The sequence below is a fragment of the Pelophylax lessonae genome (assembly GCF_965119305.1).
Source record: "Pelophylax lessonae genome assembly, chromosome: 9".
In the NCBI taxonomy this organism is placed as follows: domain Eukaryota; kingdom Metazoa; phylum Chordata; class Amphibia; order Anura; family Ranidae; genus Pelophylax; species Pelophylax lessonae.
The window spans coordinates 217,094,223-217,116,642 of record NC_138776.1 but is presented as its reverse complement, the minus strand read 5'-3'; the positions used below and the strand labels follow the sequence as shown (position 1 = coordinate 217,116,642).

The window sequence follows — 22,420 nt, the reverse complement described above, 5'->3', positions numbered from 1 at the left end:
TAAGATGGCTGCAGCCTCTTCAATATTGGTATAAAGTTTAACACATATCAAGACAAATGCATAAATTAGGCTGTAACAGTAGCTAATAACAAACTCAAAAAATACCAGTGAAAAAACAACACAGCCACTACGACTCATGTTGTCATACTATTAAACCATTTCATTAACCGTCCCCCTTTCTAACATGAAAGGTGACCATACCACATAATATTTTAGGCCACAACAGGAAGGGAGGTAGGGGAGCTCACAGGCAGGAGGTCTCTGAGGACTGGCAGAGAACGGAGCTATTTGAGCTGCCTTAAATAGGGGCTCAGACCCCTTCTAGAAGATTCCATAGGTCATGTAACTTGACCTTCTGGAATATTCCCTAACAGTCAGCTGACCTACAGAGGTCAGCTGGCCCTATTGACCTTTCTCACCTCTGATTTGCCCTAACTGACTCCTAACTCTGCCCACTTGCTTAACTAACTAGAAGGGAGAAAGGGGGAGCCTAGAAACTCCTCCGCTGTCACAATCCCATAAGTTTGGGGAGCCTTAAAACAGGCACCCCTTACTTTCATGGGACTGTAGACACCAAAAAAAAGACCCAAACAAACAAATGGTGGAGTTAAAATGGCCACGGCCTCCTTATTATTGGTATAAAGTTTAATACATATCAAGACAAATGCATAACTTAAAGCGGAGTTCCACCCATTTATTCAAGTTCCTTGAAACACAATGCCCACCCGTAGAACAGTCTGTAATGGAAATTATTTCCTTTTTTTTTTTTTCTAAATACCTTTTTTTTCTTTATATAGTATGCACTTCCAGGCCCGGTTTTGTCATTAGGCGATTTTCTAGGACTCCTGGGATGTCTGAGTCATCTATCCCAGGAGTCTTTGATTCGCACTTGACTTCCTTCCAGGTTCTGTCTTGATTGACAGGTTCCCATAGCAACAGGGCGGGAACTTCTGCTGCCGCCGTCATTGTTTTGGCAGCCTGTAAACAACACAGTGCATCCTTACTGTGCAGGCGTGAGTTCGGGGGCATGCATGCTGGGTAGGCAGTTGCATGGAGTCCTGGAAGCAAGTGGGAGCGGGCTTCAGATGCCCATACTTATAATGACCGCTGCCTGTCTGCCGGATCCTGTGATAAACATCATAATTGTAAGTAAGACGAATAAATACACCTATACCAGTATCATGTTCATATTGTGCAATTAAAGAGAATCATGGGGGTGCTTTTTGGAGAAAACTGACAAGGAGACTGGAGCTCCGCTTTAAACTGTTACAGTAGCTAATAACAAACTCACTCAAAACATACCAGTGAAAAAACAACACAGCCACTACGGCTCATGTTGTCATACTATTAAGCCATTTCATTAACTGCCCCCCCCCCCCCACAAGCCAGGATTGTTTACAAAACAAACCAGGCCCAACCCCCCTGAACCGCAGGCAACTCCACCATATTTTGCAGATTGTTATTGAAGATGTCAAGACCAATGTCCGACAAATGGACAACATCCTCTTTATAGAGTCTATAGAGTATATACAGTAGATGAGTTGAACCAAAGCAACCTGGGCACAATTTCAGGAAAAAAACAAAACTGTCTTAGGAAATGACATTCAGAAGCGATGTAAATCATTCCTGATTTGAAAAATGATATCCAGTGTTTTGACCTTTCCAATGTCATTGCCTCCCAGATGAAGAATTAAAACATCAGGTGCTGGAAAAAAAGGAACATGTTACTTAATTCAAAAAATAAATCCTGTCATTGCATTGCCCTGTATACCATGCTAGCAAATATGCACCCTAGATGAGTCAAAACTCAAGCTTTCGGAATAACTTTATCACAAAGCTCTCCTTTCAGCCCAGAATATGAAAGAATGTCCAAACAAACGAACAGTAATTGACCTGAAATTAGAAATGATAGTTAAGGGGGGATATACAACGTATATGCATCAGATTGCTATCTTCCAATTTTTTTAAATAATGTTGATATCTAAACCCAGCCTGGCAGCCTCCGTGGCTGCCCCAATATTGGAAGAATGCAAAGACAAATTCATATTGTCGAATTTCATAGATGTCAGGCATTTGCTCAGAACAACATTGATTTGAAACCTTGTTAAAGGGGAGAATTTCATATGAATGAACAATATATCATGCACAGGAGGTCTGGATTGCAAAAATCAAAATAGCAACAGGACAGATGTGGAACCTGGAAAATAATGTAAATCCAACCAAGAACCTTTTGCTGTCTGGTTACTTTTAGATCTAGGAATGAAAATACCTAACTTCGTAAGAGCTGTGAAAATGTGGAATAGACTCCCTCCAGAGTTGGTTCTGGCCAGCTCACTAGATTGCTTTAAAAAAGGCCTGGATTCTTTCCTGGGTGTACATAATATAAATGGGTAATAATATTTAGAGGTTAAATAGATCCAGGGAATATCTGATTGCCTCTCGGGGGATCATGTTTTGCTGGGGTTTTTTCGCCTTCCTCTGGATCAACTGTGTATTGGGTATATGGGATTGTATGGTTGGGTTTTCTTTACTGTTTTTTGTTTTGTTTGTTTTTTTATTGGTTGAGTCAGATGGACTTATGTTTTTAAACCTGACTAACTATGTAACTAGTCCTCCTTTAACAATACATGCCCGAATAAAATTCCCGATATTCTTTTTTTGTTGGGATACCACCTCAGAAATTCGCAATGCCCAAAGAATTGAAAACACAGCCGGAAATAAATTTGCCCCGTAAGAGGAAAAACAAACCTTATCAACGGTCATACATAACTGTTCAAGAATAGAGGGCGTGATAGCAGTTTGTGTATCAGGCCTAAAAGACACACTTTTAAGGCCTAACACCCTTTAACGCCTGTTTCACTGAAAATAACCTATTACAAGCTGGATAATTATGCAATTTTAGGGGAAAAAAAGCCCTGCTAAAATGTTGTTAATATGGGCCCAAGATAGAGATTTAGACATCAGGCTGTTAAGGAAGGATAAAAGTAAATGTTCAGAGAGCACGGACGGAGGTTCCCCCCTGGAGGCTAAGTAAGAGAGCCACTGCCACCATGCGGAAGAATAAGCTGTAATAATAGAAGGCACAACAGAGCCCTCAATGCTCTCGCAAACTATTCCTAAATCAGTTCCCAAAGGTGCAAAGGGCTTGGATCCCTCTCTTTTCTGCAGATGGTAAAAGCAGCCTGAATCTGGACATCTGCAAACGAGAGAGAGAATCTGCAATCTCATTATGCTTACCTGGTAAATAGCGGGTCTTTGCCCATATGTTAAGTCTCAGGCATTTGAAAACAAGGTATCTGAATAAACTGATGACTGGAGGAGACTTGGAGGATAAGCAATTCACAGCAAAATGGACCCCTTTGTTGCCTGTGCTAAAAAGAATCCTTTTATTCCTAAAATATCCCAAATCTCCAACGCAACCAGAATAGGAAATAATTCCAGTAGCACCACATTCCTTACCAAACCCCTAGCTCTCCAAGGAGGATGCCATAATGACGTGCACCAATGGGTTTTCCAAATGGGTGCAAAACCCACCATACATCAGTGAAGAGACAAAAATCATTGTCCGATACAAATTCTTCTTGGAAGATAGTGCTTCCATTAAATTATTTTAAAAACTGAGCCCATACTAAAAGATCCTCCCGTAATTCTGAAGTGATCCTGATATGGAACGTAGGGGATTTAAAACCCGAAATCGACAGGTATAAATGCCTAGAGAATATCCTGCAAGTAGGCAATACTCTAGAAGCAAATGCAAGAAGGCCAAGAAGCTTCTGCATATCCTTCAGGATGACTTTTTTCCGTCTAAGCGCCATGGCAAAGACATTATTTAGTGTAGCAATTTTTTAATCCAGTAATTTGAATTCCATGGCCAGCGTAGCAATAGTAATACCTAAAAATATAATGCAATTGGAAGGGAAGATGGTCTTCTCATGGGCCAAATAAATAATAAATTCAGCACAAACTGTTAAAAAGAAATATAAAAATGTTATTACATTCAAAAATTGATTGACCTAAAAAAAGAAAATCGTCAAAATAATGCAATGTTAAAGAGGAACCAGAAGGGATTCTAACCACCCACTCAATAAAAGTAGAAAAAGCCTCAAAGTAATTTCAGGAAAGAGAGCAACCCATGGGAAGGCATTTATCAAAGAAAAAACAGTTGTTAACATAAAATCCTACAGAATTAAAAGATAAAGGATTAATGGGCAGTAAGGGAAGAGCAGATTTCACGTCCGCTTTAGCCAAGAATGCACCCTCACCTAAACTACGAATTTTAACCACCTACCGACCACCCACGTAGGTCTACGTCGGCTGACTTTAAGTGGTTGTACCGGGGTGATGCCTCTAGCTAGAGGCATCACCCTGGTACCGTTTTTTAGAGCCGGCGGTCGGCTTTCCTGCAGTAATGACCAATGCAGCTCGGAATCCGCTCGATAGTTACCCCAGCGAGCTGGAGGGGACGCCCCCCCTCCCGCAGCCTTCCGTGGTTCTGCCCGGGTCTCCCGTCCCACTGGCTGGATGGAGTCCCGATCAAAGCCGGATGTGACTTTGATCGGGTCTCCGATGACGGTGTCCATGACGTCACATCCGGGTTACTCGGCTGCTAAAGGCAACGGATTTAAAAAGGGAATGTATTCAAAAATGCAGTTTTCAGCGTTTTGAATACATGGAAGTGTAGTGGAGGGTCTGTCACAAGTGATGTTTACATTGCTTGCCACAGCAATAAAAGTGATCAGATTTATTTATTTTTTTTAAAACCTTTTTAAAATTAAAAAAAAAAGTTAAAATAAATAGGAAAAAAAATAAAAAATGTTAGCCGCCCCCATCGCTGTAAGCTTGCGCATGAAAGAAAACGTATATGGAAGTCGAGCCGCAAATTAAATCACTGTTTAAACCACACATGTGAGGTATCGCTGCAATCACCAGAGCGATAGCAATAACTTTAAAAAAAGAGCTACACTCTAACTCTAAACTGGTAACCGTTAAAAATTTGTAAAGCCTCGCCTATAGAGATTTTTATTGACTGTAGTTTGTCGCCATTCCCCGGGTGTGCACAATTTTAAACCGTAACATGTTGGGTATCTATTTACTCGGCATGACATCTTTCACAATATACAAAAAAAAATTGCTAACTTCACTGTTTAGTTTTTTTAAATGCAGTGAAATTTAATTTTTCGTAGTTTTTCCAAAAAAATGGCGTTTGAAAGACCGCTGCGCAAATACCGCGTTACCAAAAATATTGCAGTGACCGCCATTTTATTCTCCAGAGTCTTTGCTAAAAAAAAAAAAATATATATATATATATATATATATATATATATATATATATATATATATATATATATATATATATATATATATATATATATATAATGTTTGGGGGTTCTAAGTAGTTTTCTGTGTCAAAAATGGGCTCGGTCCTTAAGTGGTTAATTAAGGAATCTTCAAAAGCAGAATAATGTACCATAGCTAATTCATCACTAATCTGATCATTTAAAGAGTCTCCTTTAGGAAAAGATAAGTGATGAATAAGCCTGTAAAAATGCTGCTCTTTCTTTGGCACAATAGCCAACGGAGAAATTCTAAAATCCTGAAAAGGAGGGTGCAAAAAGTGGTCCGCAACCCTGCCTTCCAGGATTTCCCTAACTACCTCAGACAAAAGATTTTACATTTTTTGTTTATAACACAGCCCTGACTCTGGAAAGGAGGAAGCAAGAAACCTTCGCTAAACCCTTTAAATATTAAATGAGCTATCAGCCTGTCTGTGTAAAGTTGCAGCCATGGGAGCATTTTTAATAGTTTTACTGGTGTTGGAGCTTTTTGTAAATGGATCCCGTCCTTGATGTTGATTGGCGATTGCCATTTTCCTTAAGCACTTGGAAACGGGATAGGCTCCTGCGCAAAAAGCGACAGGACCCTGGCCACTTACATTGGGAATCGTTGAATGCAAAATAAAATAAAAAAACCTGCGCTCAATAAATAATAAAAGTAAAGAAGGAATAACATGGTGGCAGCTAACAAAGGTCAATAGATATACCCATATATAATAAAACATACGTTGAATGCAAAACAGATTCCTTTCTTGTAAGTGGGAGTTGGACACTGGGGGCTGCTGTTTACCTGCCAATGACCGTTGAGGAAGAAATAGGTTAAGCCATATACCAATATCCTTGCAACCCCATTTCAGACTAGGATGCACTGATAGCTTCTGCCTTAATGACTTATCATAGGCAAACCAAGATACCCCACCAAAAATTCTTGTAAGGCTCCGAAACAATATTTAAATGCTGGAATAAACCAACACTTTATTCTGGATGCTTCCCACAAATAATGCTGCAAAAAATACAGTACGCCTGTAACCAATTGTTAAAATTACTGGCGCCAGGTCTGCGCCCGCCCTTTTCAGTTTTGTCCTCTTTTTTTTTATCTCCTTTGAACAAGAATTCTTTAGAAGACCGAAGAAGAGACAGTATGTCAATAAGTTCTTTAAGAATTCTTTCTTTAATGTTAGCTGAGAGGTCATAACTCAATGGAGATAACTCGCAAGGCATGGCTTCTTAAGGACATATTTCGGGAACATTAGCCATGCCTTGGGATGCATCAGAGTTAGGCTGCAACTGAGAGACATTATCAGTAGGCACAGGCAAAGCTAAAACTGCTGGCCCAGCAGAACTGAAAACTGCCTGGCCAAGATCTGGGAGAGTGCTGCTAGATGGGGGAGCAGAAGTAGCCCAAACAGAAGCCACTTAAATAGCAGAAGGCTGGGAGCTAACAGTAGTAGTAGCTTTCAAATTATCCACAATAGAGAATAAAGAAGCAGCCAATGAGGATTACAGCTGTAATTGTGAAAACTCCCCATTCCCTTGAATCCCAGGCTGTGATACAGCTGGAGAGCACACAACAGGGATCTGCTGTGCCTCTGAATGAGGAATAATGTTGGCTACCCAATGTTCTTCCAAAGGCTGCCTGCTATAGCTATGTGACCTGCTGCTGAGGGTTGTAGCACCATTAAAGGGGTTAAGGCTGGCTGGATCCGACCGAGGAGCTGAGGCGCCTCATTGCCGTGGAGACTGTCCAGCTGTAGCCACTCCCTGAGGTATGCTGGATCTCCTGGCATTGCTAGCTGATGCCCCGCCCCCCTCTGATGAAAGCTCTGCCTCTTCTGGCCAAGCTGTCTTCTCCCCTCAGAGCAGAGACATTCGGCCTTCAGGCTTTGCAGTGAGGAAGAGTATCTGCAGCGCTGGGCCTGTCTCCTCTTTGCCGAATGTCAGCCCACCTCTTCACCGATTGCTGACCTTATAGCTTCCTCTTCCAAAGCTTCATGGCAGGGGTGGCTTCCTGCTGCGCCATCTCCAGAATCTTCATCCCTCTATGGGACAGCCACTTCAGGTCCTTCCATCTGACTGCCGTCCCTGGCGGCGGGCGCAGTGCGAGCAGTGGTGGCAGTGGAGTTGAAGGCTCCTGAGGAGGTGGCAGAAGCAGTGGTTTTGGCGTAGGAGTCAGGATATTCCATGGAGGTAAAGAAAGGCACCTCTTCATCCACTCTTCACCACCTTCTTTCCCTGCTCTTTCCATCAGGTGCCGGATCAGGCTCTTCATGTCCACCAGATGACCCCTGCTGTGAGCTCCTGTATATAGCTCCTCCTATAGTCTGTATTATAGTCCAGGGAGCTCACAGGCAGGAGGTCTCAGAGGACTGGCAGAGTGGAGCTTTAACTGAAAAAGGAGTGTTAGATTACCAACCTTTCTTCCTGTCCATTAAAAGAGAAGTATGGGATTCATGGAAAAAACAACTCTCCTAGGTGCATGCAGCATTAGTCCAATGCTGCATCTGTCCCCCGCTGGCTCCAGCCTGAGAACTGAGCAAACAAATGCCACTGATCTGATATAAAAGTAAAGTGCAGCACAACCCTATGTGCAAATTCTAATCAATAAATAAAAAATGTAGGTCCAATGTGTATCAGTGACAGTAAAATAGTCCAAACTGTAGATATCAACTCCACATCTGTGAAAGACTCCATGTGACAGTTCAACTTAATAATCCAGTGTGTTCAATGACCACCACCTATAGACCGAATGCCTGCTCACCTCCCAGTAATGACCCCATGACCGAGTCACAATCGCCTGGTACTCCTGGTATGATGTCTTAATAGGAAGATGGGGGAACACTCCTATAGAGAACACCTTTTGGATCTCGTTTTTCCACTTCTAAAAACACGATCATAAAAATAAATTGTACGGCCTTGTCTGCACTATAAGACAGTTTGTGGAGTGGAAGCACATGATAGTTGCGTTGGTTTGTGGCCTGGCTGTGTTCCTGTTTAAACAGATGATGTAGGGGCATTGATCCTGGTGGGGTGAAGTCATTTCTGGAGGCTCTTGTTCCAAGCCTAATTTTTGGCTTGCTGAATTGGAGTGCCGGAAGGGAGAGAAACACAGTACCTAAAGCCCAGGAGAGACAAGAAGGATATATGTGGATTTTACCTTCGATGTCTCTGAGGGACCTGGATACTAAAAACTACCTGGAGTCTAAGGCTGTGTGATCCTTGTAAATCACCCTCTGCATAGTCTGACTGTTGTGAGAGCAATAGTCCACCCATTGTTGTTAAGAGTCGGTGTATTTGGTGACGGTGAAGGATTTATGAACTTGTGGCATGAACACCCGGGTGGAAGATCCATTTTCTACTTTCTAGAGACTTATTTAATTGTATTCTTAATCAGCGCTTTTGGAGTTTATGAGTTTTCCATCTAAAGGGGGAGGGATCACTAATTGCACGCGAGGTGGTATTTTCAGGGCCAGCGCTACCTGTAGGCAAACTAGGCAGCCACCTAGGGCGCAGCTACGGATTCTGTCCTGGTAAAGCCCAAGGCATGGGTGAGCTTGGCTCTCCTCTCCTGGGCACTGTGAGCCCCATTCAGTGCCGGCTATCCCAAGAACACATCTGCTGGAGGTGTCGGAGCCGCCAATCCAATGTTTCCCGCTGAGCTCCCTGCTGTCACTTCTCCTCACTGTACTACCTGACATCACTGACCCCGGGACTCCTTTGCTCCAGCCTGTCCTTCTGGTACGGCCTGTGAGTACAGCGGAGTGACAGAGCAGAGGGGGGTGCTTGATGGAGATCACAGGAGCATTGTGAGAGTGGTTGTTACCTGACCTCCCGGCCAGCGGGGGGCAGCAAGGTCAGGTAGGTCAGTGTATGTGAAAGGTAGGTCAGTATATGTGTCAGGTAGGTCAGTGTATGAGTCAGGTAGGTCAGTGTATGTGTCAGGTAGGTCAGTGTAGGGGTCAGGTAGGTCATTGTATGTGTAAAGGTAGGTCAGTGTATGTGTCAGGTAGGTCAGTGTATGAGTCAGGTAGGTCACTGTATGTCAGTGTGTAAGGGTGGGGTAGGTTAGTGTAGGCGTCTGGTAGGTCGGTGTAGTGGTCAGGTAGGTCAATATAAGGGTGGGGTAGGTTAGTGTAGGGGCAGGCAGGCCAGTGTAGGGGTCAGGTAGGTCAGTTTAGGTAGGTCAGCATAGGGGCAGGTAGGTCAGTGTAATGGTCAGGTAGGTCATATGCGTTACATGGGCAGGGCAAAGGGGGTAGAGTCACAGGCAGAGCCAGGGGGTGGCAAAATGGGGTTTCGCCTAGGGCAGTGATGGGGAACCTTGACACCACAGATGTTTTGGAACTATATTTCCCATGATGCTCAACTACACTGCAGAGTGCATGAGCATAATGGGAAATGTAGTTCCAAAACATCTGGGGTGCCAAGGTTCATGGCGAACCTAGGCCTAGGGTGTCAAAAATCCTTGTACCAGCCCTGGGTGTTTGGAAGTGGAGAGTCAGAAAAATTTGTATTTCGCCTATTGCATGTTTATACAGCACTGGCACATTGAGTTATCAGGATAAAGAACAGCACTGGGTGTGTTACATCATATGGACTTTTAATTTTAATTTTATTCTATTATTATTTTTTTTTACTTTTTGTTTCTATGTATTTGAATTTTGTTTGCATTACCACAGCACTACCTGTTAAAGTGATACACTGTATCTTTTTCCTTTGTTTGCATTTATATATTAATGGTGACAGCAGTGAAATTTATTGGCACAGATGGTGACACATGTTACATTTCTGTTTGACACAATTTAAACGTTTCATAGCGCTGAGTGTTTTGATTTTATGTTTTTATTTTTTGTTAAAATCCTTGCAATGTACATTGATCACCCAGAGGGAATTGTTTTTTCACAACAGAAGTGGAGTTACTCTTTAGGTACAAATGATAAGCATCATATAAATATCTTTAAATACATATAATTTTAGAAAGTAATATATCTAATGTTAAGCAAAATTTACAAATGCACTGGACCTTCTATTAAATCAATGCATTGTATTGTTATTTTTTTTATACGTGTGCATCCTAACCACGATGCTTATACTCCCTACTTTGTGTCCTGTCAGGAGGGTGAAGAACTTGTGGTGGAAGGTCTTCTGAATATATCTTGGGGTCTGCGGCGCCCAATAAGACTACAGGTGCAAGATGTCAATGAAAGGATATGTTTTAGCTCTTCAGAGACCTGGAGCAGGGCATCACAAGGAAAACACAGGTAAACACTTAGAAAAAAAATAATTTACAAGATCATAATTAACCAGAAAGCTAGTACTAAGAGTAACTACAAATTTCCAAAATTCACAGCTAAAAATGCAAGGCAACTTCACCTCTGCCAACCATTCCCATGCCCCAGAGAAATTCATATTCCATGCTGAAACTGTACTTTTCAGTTAAAACAAAAAATATTTATATATAATTAAAAAATGGCTAAACTTAGTATCACAGATAGGTTCTACCATCACAGCTCCCTGTTTTCACTGAGATTGAGCTCTATAGGACATTTTCAGGTTACTCTGGTACTGCAACTTACACCTTCATATGTATTTTCAAACTCAACAGAAAATGCTGACTTTTCTTCATGAGTAAATTAGTAAAAATGGGATTACTATGGGATCTGAAAATCTTGGCGTTTTGTCATTTGTGTGCAGTCTAGGCTGGGAGTAGACCAAATTGTCAAAAATGTGGATTAAAAATGTTTGGTAGTATAGATCATACCTTCTATGGATGATAATGAAAATGGGTGGTATAATACATCCAATAGTTTGTGAGCTCTGTTTTTATTATACTGCATACCACTGAAAATATGGATAAAATTTGCATTTGTCTCACTTAATAGGGGAGGGGGACATTATGTTTTATTTTCAGATTCCTACCAGATTCCCCAGTGCTTTTTTTTGTCCCTTTTTCAGATGAAAAGGAACAGAAGGAGTTTGTTAAAAAATGTCCCTTTAAAAAATAGACACAGGTTGCAAGAGAAGTAGAGGAGCTTCTTAGTGAGGTCACAGACTGCAACATAAACTTGACAGAAATACCAACTCTTGTCCACTCTATCCAAAACTTAAAAAAAAAAAAGTTTCAGTGGGACTTGGCTTTCAGGGTGAACATACACTGTGGCAAAGTGACTATCTTAATTGTACAGTACAGGACACAGGCAAAGTATTTATAGACCCTGAGTTACAGGATCATATCTTCAGGTGATTGGACACTGGTAAAGGACACACCTAATCGAATCCTCCCTTATAACCCTACCAAGCTATGTGAGTCCTCTGTTTTGTGCTAGTGGCCTAACATGGTGGACCTCTTTTTCAAGGAGAAATCACTCTTAGCTTAACTAGACCCCCTTTTTTTTCCCCTTTTCTCTGCAAATAACTCTCTTTAATCAACTCATCGTTCCCTTCTAATTCCACACATAGGAGTGCATTCAGATCACAACAACCTTGGGAGCCATACCTGGCCTCCACATGTTGCTTTAGCCCCTGAATCCTGCATGGATTCTCACCCTGGCACTTTGGGATCCATAGGATACTATACAGGTCCAGGATCATGGTCCACCCCTATGGAACTCAGTCCCTGAAGACCCCTTTAGGAGTATGTCCACCTAGAAAGGCAAACCCTAGACCTTTGATACAGTCCAGAGTGGTGGACAGGTAAGACATGGTCACCTTGTATACTTCTGACTGTGACTGTTAGGTAACATTTGAATTGTATTCACTACATTGTAAACTTTGAAAATATGGCACTAAAACTCAGCCACTCAAAGCTTAGTTTTAGGTGGATGACCAGATGTTACATAACACCACTAGTCACACATTTTACTGCCACTGACACCTAAAGCCCCTATATTGCACCCAGGCATTTCCTCCTGCTCTTTTGTAACAAGGATTCACTACAGAATGGTCTATACCCAAGTTTCTATGTTCTTCTGGATATGCTTACCCTATATTTTAAACCCTGCTCCATGAGTACCCTACAGGGGAATATCCTCACATGAAGCTATGGAGGAAACCAGGCAAAAGGGAGCCTTTACAAAACAGGCAAACATTCTGTCTGCCGAAACAACTGAGTTATGTTGGGTCTCTCTGACCCTTATTATGGTTAGGCCTATTGGTACAGTTCTGTTTGCCTAGTTATTGCTCCCTCTTTTCATTCATTGCTTGGGGATGTCCCAGTACAGTACAGAACACCCTCCCATTCAATCCTTGGGTGCACTGCATTGCTTGCTACAAAACTGAGGACACAGGGAGTGAGGTAGAGTGTTAGAAGAGGCGTTCAGGAGGTTGTATTCTCAAGCTTTGACAGTCTCCAATCACCTGAAGGTAGGAGCCTATGACCCAGGGTCTATAAATACTTTGCTTGTGTCCTATACTATATTCCAAGATATGGCATTTTTAAAACAAAGCACAAACCACTCTAGGTGAATTTCACACATACTCTGTTCACTGCTCTGTTATTCCAATCTGAGGGTGCCTGCTCAGCTCGTCAATCATCCAAGAGAAAGGGGGGGGGGAGCAAGAGATCTTAACGTGTCTAGCATTTAAGTTAGCGCTCTCTTGTGGATCTTCACAGTTGAAAATGTAAGTCTTTCTGCCATGCCCCCATAGATCCCTGTCTCTACTGCTGTTATGGAGGTTACAGGTAAATTAAATACATTTCCAGGGATTATTGGAGCAGGAACTGTAAGCATTTCTATGGGTCTGGACATTGAATTTATTCTGATATTTTCTCCATTGCCTTACATAATGAATCTGGGCACTAGCAGACTCAGCAATTGTTGGTTTATCTAGGAAACATAGCGTGCTGCATGCCAGAGCGCTCTTTTCTGGGATAGTTGAAACCAAAATATTCTTTTAATTCTGTATGCATTTATATTAATATAATGGAAGAATTTCCTGTCTGCAAAGTAAAAATAGATAAAGAGCAAACACCTGTGCATATGTTTTAGAAACTGCAATGTTGTCAGCCCTCGTACAGTAATCAGGAAGTTACTGAATAGAGATGGCCTTGTGGTTCGCCCGGTGGTCGGTTCGCAGCGAACTTTGCTCGTTCACAGTTCGCCGATCTTGCAAACATATGGCGTTGTTTGCGGTGGCCATATTAGTTTACATTGGGGAGAACTTTGACCCATGACACATCCATCAGATGAAACAAGACAGCCAATTGAGACATTTCAGCACATGGACATACCCCCTACCTTATAAATAGACCTGAGCTGGCTGCCATTTTACATACTGCTTTTTGTCAGTGTAGGGAGAGGTTTGCTGTGTGCAGCAGGGACAGATTGTCAGTGACACAGATCGCTTTGTTATAGGTCCACAAAAGTCCTTTTAAGGACTGGTATTTGGTATAGGTGTACTATCTATATTGTCTCTTTTGCCAGTGTAGGGATAGGTTTGCTGTTGGGGGCAGGGACAGATTGTCAGTGACACAGATCGCTCTGTTATAGGTCCACAAAAGTCCTTTCAAGGACTGGTATTTGGTATGGGAGTACTATTCTTTGGTGTGCAGTGCACTATATAGGGGTGTAATACACTTATAATATACTTTCTAATATAGAAAGCATATTATAGCGGATTTGTATTATGCACTGTGCAGCATTGTGACTGGTGTGGTGAGCGTTTCTGCAGCGATACTACAAAGAGTGACAAAAGCACTTTTAAAAAAGTATTATAACTGGTGTGATAGACCAGTGGCCCCCCTAAACGACAGATTGAAGTGGGGTGTTATCTAGCAATATACTTTTATAACAGGGTATTTGGGTACTGAAAAAATGTTGCCTCTTTTGCTGCGTTAACTGTGCTACACACAGTGAGAACAGTTACTGGCCAGTTTTTTTGTAGAACTGGTGTGATAGACCAGTGGCCCCCCAAAACCACAGATTGAAACGGGGTGTTATCTAACAGTATACTTTTATAACAGTGTATTTGTGTCCTGCAAAAATATTGCCTCTTTTGCTGCGTTAACTCTGCTACACACAATGCCAAACTTACTGGCCAATTTTTTGTATAACTGGTGTGATAGACCAGTGGCCCCCCAAAACCACAGATTGGAGTGTTATATACCTTTTTCCACATATACTGCGCTTCTCTAGAGAATTTTGTCACAGGGTAATTTAAAAAATGACAGGCAGAGGAAGAGGCAGGTCCTTATGCAGGGGTGGTAGGGGTAGGGCAGGAGCAGTAGGCCGGAGCCAAAGTGTGAAGTTTCAGAAGGTGCGTTCGATTACGTCAAAGGATGCACCAGACTTGGTTGAGTGGCTCACTCAGCCTTCCTCTTCTGCACCCTCCTCATCCTCTCTATCTGCACTCCCAAAGACACCAACACCACCACCACCATATACCCTCCGCTTGAGTCACTGGAATTATTTTCCGATCCATCACAAGACATTTGCGATGCACAGCCATTCTTGGCATCGGATCAGGAAGAGGAGGTAGCAACAGCCGCCATCCAGCAGTCTGACGACAGTACCCAGATCAGCCAAAGGAGGTTGGTCCCCGCTGTTGCTGCCTACTCCGAGATCTCGAATGTTAGTGGTGGGGAACGTGACGTTGATGATGACGTGTCTATGGACATCACGTGGGCGCCCACAAGAAAGGAAGAGGAGGGGAGTTCAGAGGGAGAGATGGACCAGCAGATAGGGAGGAGAAGAAGGCGGAACTTTACATTGCACAGGAGGGACAAAGCAGACTGCTAATGTATCAGGAGCGAGCCATCAACCATGTACAGTCACATCTGGCACTCCCAAGACGCCGACACATGGCTCCGCAGTGTGGGCTTTTTTTAATGTGTCCGCTGCTGACAATAGTGTTGCTATCTGCAGCCTTTGCAGTCAACGCATAAGTCGCGGTAAGCCCAACACTCACCTAGGGATGACCGCTTTAAGAAGGCACCTGGACTCCCATCACCGAGCCCAGTGGGAGCAACGCCGTCAGAACCCACAAAGCCACACTCCAGGCTCTCACTGTCCAGCCTCTTCTCCTTCTCCTCTCTCCTCACAATTGTCCTCCACTCTTCCATCATGCCGTCCTCACATTGTTCTGGAAAAAGGCAGGCTTCCGTGGCCCAAATGTTGGAGCGTAAAAAAATGATGACGTTGGATAACCCTCTTGCCCAACGGTTGACTGCTGGCTTGTCGGAACTGATAGCCCGCCAACTACTGTGAGATCAACTGGTGGACTCCGAGACCTTTCGTAAATTTGTGGCCATTGGAACACCACAATAGAAGGTCCCAGGAAGGAACTATTTCTTGCAGAAGGACATTTCAGAGCTACAGTGGGTACGGAAAGTATTCAGACCCCCTTAAATTTTTCACTCTTTGTTATATTGCAGCCATTTGCTAAAATCATTTAAGTTCATTCTTCTTCCTCATGAATGTACACATAGCTCCCCATATTGACGGAAAAACACAGTATTGTTGACATTGTTGCAGATTTATTAAAAAAGAAAAACTGAAATATCACATGGTCCTAAGTATTCAGACCCTTTGCTGTGACACTCATATATTTAACTCAGGTGCTTTCCATTTCTTCTGATCATCCTTGAGATGGTTCTACACCTTCATTTGAGTCCAGCTGTGTTTGATTATACTGATTGGACTTGATTAGGATAGCCACACACCTGTCTATATAAGACCTTCCAGATCACAATGCATGTCAGAGCAAATGAGAATCATGAGGTCAAAGGAACTGCCTGAAGAGCTCAGAGACAGAATTGTGGCAAGGCACAGATCTGGCCAAGGTTACAAAAAGATTTCTGCTGCACTTAAGGTTCCTAAGAGCACAGTGGCCTCCATAATCCTCAAATGGAAGACGTTTGGGACAACCAGAACCCTTCCTAGAGCTGGCCGTCCGGCCAAACTGAGCTATCGGGGGAGAAGAGCCTTGGTGAGAGAGGTAAAGAAGAACCCAAAGATCACTGTGGCTGAGCTCCAGAGATGCAGTCAGGAGATGGGAGAAAGTTGTAGAAAGTCAACCATCACTGCAGCCCTCCACCAGTCGGGGCTTTATGGCAGAGTGGCCCGACGGAAGCCTCTCTTCAGTGTAAGACACATGAAAGCCCGCATGGAGTTTGCTAAAAAACACCTGAAGGACTCCAAGATGGTGAGAAATACGATTCTCTGGTCTGATGAGACCAAAATAGAACTTTTTGGCCTTAATTCTAAGCGGTATGTGTGGAGAAAACCAGGCACTGTTCATCACCTGTCCAATACAGTCCCAACAGTGAAGCATGGTGGTGGCAGCATCATGCTGTGGGGGTGTTTTTCAGCTGCAGGGACAGGACGACTGGTTGCAATCGAGGGAAAGATGAATGCGGCCAAGTACAGGGATATCCTGGACAAAAACCTTCTCCAGAGTGCTCTGGACCTCAGACTGGGCCAAAGGTTTACCTTCCAACAAGACAATGACCCTAAGCACACAGCTAAAATAACGAAGGAGTGGCTTCACAACAACTCTGTGACTGTTCTTGAATGGCCCAGCCAGAGCCCTGACTTAAACCCAATTGAGCATCTCTGGAGAGACCTAAAAATGCTGTCCATCAACGTTTACCATCCAACCTGACAGAACTGGAGAGGATCTGCAAGGAGGAATGGCAGAGGATCCCCAAATCCAGGTGTGAAAGACTTGTTGCATCTTTCCCATAAAGACTCCAGGCTGTATTAGATCAAAAGGGGGCTTCTACTAAATACTGAGCAAAGGGTCTGAATACTTAGGACCATGTGATATTTCAGTTTTTCTTTTTTAATAAATCTGCAACAATGTCAACAATTCTGTGTTTTTCTGTCAGTATGGGGTGCTATATGTACATTCATGAGGAAGAAGAATGAACTTAAATGATTTTAGCAAATGGCTGCAATATAACAAAGAGTGAAAAATTTAAGGGGGTCTGAATACTTTCCGTACCCACTGTATATGGTTATGTTCAGAGGCAAGTGAATGTATCTCTGGCACACAGTGTCGGTGCCAAGATACATCAGACCACAGACACGTGGTCTAGCAAACACGGGCAGGGAAGGTATATAACTTTTACTGCACACTGGGTGAACCTTCTGACGGCTGTCAAGCATGTAACCCGTGTAGATTTGGTTTACCGCCACGGATTGCATGCAGGCCTGCCTCTTCTTCTCCTCCTCCTACTCCATCCTCCCTCTCCTCCTCCGCTGACTCCTCCTTTTCCACTGCTACCGTCTCTTCCGCTGCGCTGCCCAAGATCCCTAGAACCTATTCCACATGCCAGGTGAGACGTTGCCATGCTGTGCTGCATCTTTTGTGCCTGGAAGCCAAGAGCCACACTGGTCCTGCACTCCTTTCAGCTTCGCGTTCACAGGCAGATCAGTGGCTGACACCGCTCAATTTGACAGTTGGTAAAGTGGTGTGCGACAATGGTGCCAATCTGCTGAGCGCGCTGAAACAGGGCAAAATTACACACGTGCCATGCATGGCACACGTCCTGAACTTGGTCGTGCAGTGATTGGTTGCCAAATACCCTGGCATGTAAGGCTGCAGATTATTTTTTCCCAAGCATTTTCATACCAAATGCTCTCTATTAGAGATGTACATGCTGTGTACACTAGTCTTTGACCCCTATGGGCACTAAAAAAAACTACAGTAAGTCCAAAAAGATTTTCTCTTACGTCCTCCGACAGTCGCCGCCTCTTCATATTCGTCACATATGGGGTATTAGACTTTGCTCCGAAGGAGTAGCTAGGCAACAGAATATGTTAACAATAAAGCTTTAACATATCCCACCCTCAAGGGGTGGTCCCCTCAGTCAATACCCTCCTACTTCCTGCAACCATATCTCAGTTTTAATGTCTAGCTTGTCAGGAGTGGCTGGCTCTCTCTGTGCTGGGACTTTTTGTCCCAGACTCTTTCTTCTTTTTGATATTTTGTTTGAGTTTTCTCTCTACCTTTACTTAGCTGTTATTTTTGTCAGCATTAGTTAGTTCTTCGGACGAAGAGGATCATGCGGACTGGGTCTCGGGCTGATCCCCCTGGTCGCAGGTCGTGGGTCAGTGGCTTCCCAGTCTGCCATCGAGCGTTCAGCCAGGTAACGCTCCTGGCACAGTGAACGACCCATCCCTGTTCGGTGCAGGGATGATTGGTGAGGTGGCTACCTCACCGGACGCTGTGCGGTTTCTGAACCGCCATTGTGTGCGTCTTGAATTGCGACTCTCCCTGCCTCATGTGCAGCGGCTTGTTCGCCTGTGCGGGTCCCCCACGCCATGTGAGGTAAGTGTATCTATGTGGGGACCTGTCTGTCTGGGGGGGGTCTCAGTCTGGGACTGTGTAACCTGCCTTTAATCACACTGCTTGTCTCCCTATCTCTCGGCTGCATGCTGTGGGCTGCAAGGGGGGGGGGGGAGCTGTATGACACTGAGTATGTCAGGCTGGGCAGTGTGAGGAGCTGTGTGCTGTGGGGCATGTTTTTAATGGCATGTTGGGGCATATACAGCGTTCGCTGCGGCGATCTAACATGTATCCATATAATGGGATAATATTGTGTGTGATTTTATGCACTGTGGAGCGGCGATTTCGGCGCCAAACGACGCCATTTTACCGGCGCCCGCTCCGGCCGCATGGTTTACATGCACGGCGGCCATTTTCTTGTAGCCTCCATAGGCTTACATAGAGCGCCCTGGCAGCATCACTTCCTCTCTCCTGGAAGCACCGATCGAGGCAGCAGCAGCAGCGGAGTCTCCTCAGGTTTTATCCTTCTATTCCTGTGTTCCATTGCCTGTATTCAGTCTGTATATTCCCTGTGGGGGTCTCATTTGTGCCTGAGTGTGGTGCGGTGGGCTGCGCTTGCCGCGCTTGCTGTAAGGGGGCAGTTAACCCTTGGTTGTCTGGCATACAGGGGCAATGGATTCTCAGGAGGGCAAGTTTCCCACAGTATTGGTGGAAAGCCAGGGGACCGCTGTTTCCCCCCCAGGGGGGGATTTAGCCACTATTGTGGCTGGCCTTGCTGCACAGGTGCAAATGCTGGTGGCTGCTCAATCTACTAAACGGCCCAGAGTTGCTCTGTCCTCTGATTCTGAGGGTGAAGGTGATGGGGCTGTTCTGGCGGGGACCCCCCTATCGGGGTCCCGCTCCTCTCTTGATCTAGTGGGGTCTGAGGTAGAGGCTGAAGTTGAGGGGGTTGATAATTCTCCCCCTGGCTCGCCTGAAGAGCTTGCAATCATGGATGAGTTGATTGCTTCCATTAAGCAGACGCTACGTTTGCAGGACGAGGTGTGTCCCCCAGCTGCCTTGGCGGCTTATGGGACGCAGAGAAAACGCAGGACGCCGCAGGTTTTTCCCTGCAATGCTGATTTTCAGCGCGCTGTTAAGGACCAATGGCGCGATTTGCGCAAGCCTTTTGCGGTACCAAGTAAATTTAAGCTGCGTTATCCTTTCTCGCCTGCCACTGATGAACGGTGGTGTGTGCCTCCGCCAGTGGATCATGCTATTGCGGTTTTGAACAAAGCCACTGCGATCCCTGCAGAGGGATCCCCTGTTTTCCGTGATGCCACGGATAGGAGACTGGAGTCTCTTGCCCGTCATACTTATTCTGTTACGGGTTCTATGCTTAAGGCTCTGTTTGCTTCTCTCATGGCGGCCCAGGCGATCGCAAGTTGGACGCAGATGCTTAGGCGCGTCCTAGTGGCCGATTCGGCCTCGGCGGCGACCCTGGATATGGTGGATCAGATCCACCAGGGTGTCATGTATCTGTGTGATGCGGACCTGGACCTGATTCCGTTGGCCGCGCGTGTGCACAGCGTGGCGGTGTTGTCTCGCCGCCTGGTTTGGTTGAAATGTTGGTCGGTGGACCAATCTTCACGTAAAACCTTAGCCAATCTGCCTTATGATGGGTCTCGCCTTTTTGGGGAGTCCCTGGATGTGTTGATTAAGGGGATTACTGGGGGTAAGAGCACTCTCTTGCCCCATTTCCCCAAGGCTAGGGGGCTTCTGGGAAGAAGCATGCTCATTTTCGGCCCCCTCAGGGGTCCTTTCGTGCCTTTCGGCCGCACTACAAGGGCAAACCGTTCAAGGGCCAAGGCTCTCAGAAGAAGCCCTGGTCTGGGAAACAGAAGTCCGGTCAATCCGGACCTGCGGCCCATAACAGTTCGGCCTGAAGGGGCGCCCTCACCCAGTTTTGGGGTGGGGGGACGCTTGCTCGGTTTTCTTCAGCCCTGGTGGGCCCGTGTGAGGGACAGATGGGTTCTGGAAATCGTTCGATCTGGTTACAAGATCGAGTTTCTCTCTCGGCCGGAGAGCAGATTTTTTCCCTCAAATCTTCAACTGTCTCCAGAGCGCCTGCGGGATCTGCACCTGGCGGTGCGGGACCTGAGGGCTCAGGGAGTGGTGGTTCCGGTGCCTCATCGGGACAGATTTCGGGGGTTTTATTCCAATCTGTTCACCGTGCCCAGGAAGGAGGGCAAGGTTCGTCCGATTCTGGACTTGAAAGCTCTGAACCGCTCTGTGCGAGTTCGCAAGTTCCGCATGGAATCCCTGCGCTCGGTGGTGGCTGCCCTGGTTCCGGGGGAATTCATGGCCTCCATCGATTTGAAGGATGCGTACCTTCACATCCCCATATTCGAGGGTCATCAGAAGTACCTTCGATTTGCCATTGCGGAGGATCACTACCAGTTTGTGGCGTTGCCCTTTGGGCTCGCCTCGGCTCCGCGGGTCTTCACCAAGGTGCTTGCACCGGTTCTGGCATTATTGAGAGCCCAGGGCATTTCTGTCCTGGGGTATCTGGACGACATTCTGGTTCGGTCTGCGACCAGACAGGGTCTGGAGAAGGACCTGTCTGTCACAATGCAAACTCTGCAGGAGTTCGGTTGGACGATAAATGTTCCAAAGTCGACACTGAGTCCGTCGGTTCGTCTCCCCTATCTGGGAATGATACTGGACTCGGTGCAGGCGAAGGTCTTCCTGCCAGAAGACAAACTCAGGACTCTTCAGGAGGAAGTCAGGTCCCTCAGGGACGTTCCACACTCGTCTCTGCGGACGGGTATGAGATGTCTGGGATTGATGGTCTCGGCCTTCGAGGCGATTCCTTTCGCGCAGTTTCACACGCGGGGTCTCCAAGCGGAGATCCTGTCCAGGTGGGACGGGCGACCTCAATCTCTGGATCTTCAGATCTCGTTGAGTCATCGCACCAGGGAAAACCTTCTGTGGTGGCTCCAGTCCCCGTTGGTGTCCGGGGGCAAGTCGTTTCGTCCGATCTCGTGGACGATAATCACCACGGATGCCAGCCTGTCGGGCTGGGGTGGTGTTCTGGGCGTTCTGTCCGCCCAGGGGACCTGGTCGGAGGGGGAGTCTTCCCTTCCGATCAACATTCTGGAATTGCGTGCGATAAGGCTCTGTCTTCATCGCTGGACGGACCGGCTGCAGGGCTGCCCGGTTCGGGTGCAGACGGACAATGCCACGGCGGTGGCCTACATCAACCACCAAGGGGGCACCAGGAGTGCCCGAGCGGCTCGAGAAGTGGCCGACATTCTGTCTTGGGCCGAGACTCATGTCCCGGCGATAACGGCGGTTCACATTCCGGGAGTGGAGAACTGGCAGGCGGACTATCTGAGTCGCCAGACCCTGGATCAGGGGGAATGGTCTCTCCACCCGGCTGTCTTCCAGATGTTGTGCGCGAAGTGGGGTCTTCCAGATGTGGACCTGTTCGCGTCTCGCCTCAACTACAAGGTGAAGAGGTTCGTGGCAAGGACGCGCGACCCTCGGGCAGACGCGTCGGACGCGTTAGTGGCCCCGTGGCATCAGTACAGGCTGATGTACGCGTTTCCACCGATTCAGTTGCTGTCCAGGTTCCTTCGCAGGTTGCACTCGGAACGCAGCACGGTGATTCTTGTGGCACCGGACTGGCCTCGCCGGTCATGGTACGCAGACCTCGTGAATCTGGCGGTCGACGCTCCTTGGCGTCTGCCTCTTCGAGACGATCTACTGTCTCAAGGACCGATTTACCATCCTGCTTTACAGTCGCTGGCTTTGACGGCCTGGCTGTTGAGACCGAGGTCCTGAAGGAGAAGGGTCTCTCTCCAGAGGTCGTTCATACT

General features: G+C 45.7%; 1 protein-coding gene across 1 annotated transcript in view; it reads left to right on the top strand.

The window, feature by feature from the left end:
• The window catches only part of RASSF4 (Ras association domain family member 4), a 436,165-nt gene that overhangs the window by 249,590 nt on the left and 164,155 nt on the right, over positions 1 to 22,420 (top strand). The window contains exon 5 of the mRNA XM_082268429.1: positions 10,446 to 10,591. Within this exon, the coding sequence (XP_082124555.1) occupies positions 10,446 to 10,591 (146 nt within the window). The remainder of the gene's footprint in view (positions 1 to 10,445; positions 10,592 to 22,420) is intronic.